Consider the following 5827-nt stretch of genomic DNA (forward strand, 5'->3'; position numbering starts at 1 on the left):
GAAGGATTAAAAAAACTTGAAAAGCGATTGACCAAGTGTATAGAGCTCCAAGGAGATTATGTTGAAAAATAAAAAAAAAATTACCCAAAAAAAATTGTTTTTTTACTTCATTCTAAGGACTTATTGAACTACCCTCGTAGCATAGTTTAAAAAAAGGGTCAAGAAATGTTAATAGTGGCGTGATTCTGAGGCCTGTAACCATTTGAAATTGAAAAAAAATTTGTTTAATTATTGTTAATTTTTATTTATTTATTCTTTTTAGCCTGAATGGTCAAGGCCACCAAGTACGACACCCAGTCCTGGTTCGGGACAAACGAAACCTCCAACACAAAAACCTCAAACACAAAAACCCTCAACAACAAGACCACCTTTAACGACCCCTTCAAGAGAAACTGAGGAAACAACTCCCCGTCCAACTTGGTCAGAAAAACCGACTTCGACTCCAAACCCTATTGGTGATATTGATGAAAATTCGAATGAAATTCAGTGTGGAGAACAGGATTTCATGCCTTCAAGATTCTGCACTTCGGTAAGTAAAAATAGAATAATTTAAATAGTGACTCAATTATCAAATCATCAAATTAAAGATTCGGAAATTTCTCAAACGAGTTGATCAACATCTTCACAAATCATGAAATTAAAATCTTCAAAATCTTACATTTCTGAAATCTCCAAATCCTCCAATGAAACATCATCATTTTCAAAAATCATCAAATTCATTAAATCTTGAAATGGCCACACTATGAATAATTAATTATCAACTTTATAATCCTAAAAGTCTTAAATATTCTTTTTGCTTATATGTTTGAGGATGTGATGAACAATAACATTGATGATTTTTCGTTTTATGAAATCGATATTTTGGTTTATAAAATTGAACATATTCGACTCATTAAATCATCAAAATGAGGATTCAGAAAATCTTCAAACAAGTTGATTAGCATGTTCACAAATCATAAGATTAAAATCTCAAAATCCTCCAATGAAACATCATCAAATTCATTGCATCTTTAAATGGTCACACTTTCAATAATTAATTATTAACTTTATAATCCTAAAAGTCTCAAATTTTCTTTTTTCTTTTCTACTCGAGGATGTGATGAACAATAACATTTATGATCTTTCGTTTCATGAAATTGATGTTTTGGTTTATAAAATTGAATACATTCGACTCATTAAATAATCAAATTGAGGATTCGGAAAAACTTCGAACGAGTTGATCAACATCTTCACAAACCATAAAATTAAAATCTTAAATTTCTGAAATCTCCTAAATCCTCCAATGTAATATCATGAAATTCATTACACCTTAAATGGTCACACTTTCAATCATTAATTAAAAACTTCATATACCTAAAAGTCTGAAATTTTCCTTTTTATTTTCTTTTCGAGGATGTGATAAACAATAACATTTATGATTTTTCGTTTCATGAAATTGATGTTCTGGTTTATAAAAATGAGCATATTCGACTCATTAAATCATCAAATTTGGATTCAGAAAATCTTCAAACGAGTTGATCAACATCTTCAAAAAAAAAAATTAATTAAAATCTTAAATTTCTGAAATCTCCAAAACCCTCCAATGAAACATCGTCATTTTCAAAAATCATCAAATTCATTAAATCTTTAAATAGTCGCACTCTAAATAATTTATTATCGACTTTATAATCCTAAAAGTCTCAAATTTTTTTCTTTTATGTTCGAGGAAGTGATGAACAATAACATTGATGATTTTTCGTTTCATGAAATATATGTTTTCGTTTATAAAATTGAACATATTCGACTCATCAAATCATCAATTTGAGGATTCAGAAAATCTTCAAACGAGTTGATCAACATCTTCAAAGAAATAAAATAAAATAAAAATCTCAAATCTAAACATCCTCCAATCAAATATCATCAAATTTATTGCATCTTTAAATGGTCACACTTTCAATAATTAATTATCAAGTTTAGAATCCTAAAAGTCTCAAAATTTTTATTTTATTTTCGAGGATATGATGAACAATAACATTGATGATTTTTTGTTTCATGAAATTTATGTTCTGGTTTATAAAATTGATGAATACTTTATTTGAGGATTTTTTATTTTCTTCAGCTGAAAATTGACTCATTGAAGTATTTGATGAAACCAAATAAAATATTCTTCAACACGAAAATAGAAATAAAATTCTATTAAATAAATTTATCAAATAAGAAATAATTCCAAAATCTTTGTTGAGCATATTCGACTCATCAAATCATCAAATTGAGGATTCAGAAAATCTTCGGAAGAGTTGATCAACATCTTCACAAATCATAAAATTAAAATCTTAAATTTCTGAAATCTCAAAATCCACCAATGAAACAGCATTGAATTAATTAAATCTTCAAATAGTCACACTTTAAATAATTAATCATCATCTTTATAATCCTCAAAGTCTCAAATTTTGTTTCTTATTTTATGTTCAAAGATATGATGAACAATAACATTGATGATTTTTCGTTTCATGAAATAGATGTTGTGGTTTATCAAATTAAACATATTCGACTCATCAAATCATCAATTTGATGATTCAGAAAATCTTTAAACGAGTTGATCAACATCTTCACAAATCATAAAATTAAAATCTTAAATTTCTGAAATCTCAAAATCCTCCAATGAAACATCATTAAATTTATTCAATGTTCAAATGGTCAGACCTTCAATAGTTAATTATCAACATTATAATCCTAAAAGTCTCAAATTTTCTTTTTTATTTTATGTTCGAGGATATGATGAATAATAACAATGATGTGTTTCATAAAATTGATGTTCTGGTTTATAAAATTGATGAATACTTTATTTGGGGATTTTTTATTTTCTTCAGCTGAAAATTAACTCATTGAACTGTTTGATAAAATCAAATTAAATATTCTTAAACACGAAAATAGAAATAAAATTCTATAAAATAAATTCATCAAATAAGAAATAATTCCAAAATCTTTGTTGAGCATATTCGACTCATCAAATCATCAAATTGAGCATTCAGAAAATCTTCCAACGAGTTGATTAACATCTTCACAAACCATAAAATTAAAATCTTAAATTTCTGAAATCTCAAAATCCTCCAATGAAACATCATTAAATTCATTAAATGTTTAAAGGGTCACACTTTCAATAATTAATTATCAACTTTATAAGCCTAAAAGTCCCAAAATTTCTTTTTTATTTTATGTTCGAGGATATATTGAACAATAACATTTATAATTTTTCGTTTCATGAAATTGATGTTCTGGTTTATTAAATTGAGCATATTCGACTCATCAATTTGAGGATTCAGAAAATCTTCAAACGAGTTGATCAACATCTTCACAAATCATAAAATTAAAATCTTAAATTTCTGAAATCTCAAAATCCTTCAATGAAACATTATCAAACTCATTAAATCTTCAAATGGTCACACTCTGAATAATTAATTATCAACTTTATAATCATAAAAGTCTGAAATTTTTTTTCTTTTATTTTCGAGAATGTGATGAGCAATAACATTGATGATTTTTCGTTTCATGAACTAGATGTTTTGGTTTATAAAATTGAACATATTCGACTCGACAAATCATCAAATTGAGGATTCAAGAAAATCCTCAAAAGAGTTCCTCAAGAGGTTATTTTAAAAAATCATTAATCTCACATGTCCTTCAATCAATTCTTCTACTTCATTTTATTTTTGAGGATATGATGAATATTAAAAAATAATTATGCTCTGATATATAATATTAATGAATACTTTATTCATGGATTTTCTATTTTCTTTGTAGCAATCTATGAACAATTCTTCGAAATAATTAAAAAACAACTGAACATATTTAAAACTATTTCAAAGCCCTTGCAAATTTATAAAGCTTTTAAAAATTCTTTGGAATATTTGAAATATCCTAAAATCTTTCAAATTCTTTGGAATCGATTCAAATGATTGAAATCTATTAAAAATTCTTCTGAATCTTTTAAAACGCCCAAAAATATTTTAATAAAACATTTTAATTTTTTTGAATTTCTTTACATTTTTATTAAGTTTTTGAAAATTCCTTGTAATTTAAAAAAATAACCTAAAATCCTAAATATCTTGTGGAATTCTTTCAAATTATCGAAATCTAGCGAAAATTATTCAAAATCTTTTGAAACACCCGAAAATATTTAAAACCACTTAAAAAACCTTGACATTTTTAAAGCTTTTAAAATTTAAAAATACCCTACACTATTTTAAATTCTTTGGAGTCCCTTGCTATTTAACCAACTCAATTAAGAATACTTCGGAATATTTCTAAATACCCTTGGAATTTTTTTAAATACCATTAAATCTTTCAAATGCTTTCAAATACTTTCAAATTATTGAAATCTATTAAAAATGATTCGGAATCTTTTGAAATACCCAAAAATATTTTAAAACATTTTAAATTCTTCAAAAAATTTTAAGCTTTTAAAAATTCTTCGGAATTCTCAAAAATAGCCTAAAATCTTCTAATTATTTTCGAATTCTTTCAAATTATCGAAAATTATTCGAAATATTTTTAAACAGCCGAAAATATTTAAAACCATTTAAAAACTCTTGAGATTTTTTAAAGCTTTTAAAAATTCTTTGGAATTTTAAAATAATGTCCTACAATCTTACAAATTCTTTGTAATCTTTCACAAATTATTGATTTCAATTGAGAATACTTCTGAATCTTTTAAAATTTAAAACCCCTTAAAATATGCCAAAAATCATTGAAAGTCTTTAAAATGATTTCAAGCTATTAATTTCTATTGAAAATTCTTCGGAATCTTTTAAAATGCCCGAAAACACTTTTAAACATTTCAAATTCTTTAAAAAAAATTTAAAGCTTTTGAAAATTCCGTTGAATTTAAAACAAAAGTCTGAATTTTTTTTAATAATTTGGAATTCATTCAAATTATTGAAATCTTTGGAAAATTGTTCGTAATCTTTTTATACCCAAAAATATGTTTAAACATTTAAAGCCCCTTGAAAATTTTCAAAGCTTTTGAAAATTCAAATTTTTTAAATTTTTGCAATCCCTTAAAATTATTGAAATCTATTAAAAATTCTTCGGAATCTTTTAAAATACTTTCAAAAATTTGAAATTAATTAACAAATTGTGAAGCGTTTGAAAATTCATTGCAATCTTAAAAAATACCCTAAAATCTTTTAAATCTTCTGGTATCACTTCAAATTATCGAAATATAGCCAAAATTATTCGAATTCTTTTTAAATACCCGAACATATTTAAAAAAAATCCAAATCCCTTAAAACTGTTAAAGCTTTTAAAAATTCCTTAGAATTAAAAAAAATCCCAAAATGTTGAAAATATTTAGAAATTCTTCCAAATTATTTAAATCTGTCGAAAATTCTTTGGAATCTTTTCAAATACCCGAAAATATATTAAACCATTTAAAAATCCTTGAACTTTTTTAAAGCTTTTGAAAATTCTTTTGAATGTTTAAAAATACCCTGAATTCTTCGAAAAAGCTTTCGAACTTTTTAAAGCTAATGAAAAGTCCTTGAAATTTTGAACAATGCTTTAAAATCTTTAACTTTACTTTAACTTTAAAAAAGTTACTGAAAAATGACTTGATCAAACAAGTTATTTACCAACAGACGATAATAATTATTGTCGGTAAATTACCAGTCACTGGTTTACTGCTTAGCTTGGAACAGAACCCTTCTTTCGAATCGGCCTAGTTATACTACTAAAGTGTTTCTTACAGAAAGGGGGAGGGTCGGTAAGGCCGGTTTTTGGCCTAATTTATTTTTGGACCAAAAAATCTGAAAAAATCATGGTAGTATCCTATAAGTATCCCGAGTCGATT

General features: G+C 25.5%; 1 protein-coding gene across 3 annotated transcripts in view; it reads left to right on the forward strand.

Moving 5' to 3' along the window:
- Positions 1-5827, forward strand: part of LOC117172525 (endochitinase) — a 29366-nt gene that overhangs the window by 23025 nt on the left and 514 nt on the right. For all 3 annotated transcript variants that reach the window (XM_033360550.1, XM_033360552.1, XM_033360551.1), the window contains one exon: positions 263-529. In XM_033360550.1, coding sequence (XP_033216441.1) covers positions 263-529 — 267 coding nt within the window. The remainder of the gene's footprint in view (positions 1-262; positions 530-5827) is intronic.

Source organism: Belonocnema kinseyi, chromosome 5 (assembly GCF_010883055.1).
Source record: "Belonocnema kinseyi isolate 2016_QV_RU_SX_M_011 chromosome 5, B_treatae_v1, whole genome shotgun sequence".
NCBI lineage: Eukaryota > Metazoa > Arthropoda > Insecta > Hymenoptera > Cynipidae > Belonocnema > Belonocnema kinseyi.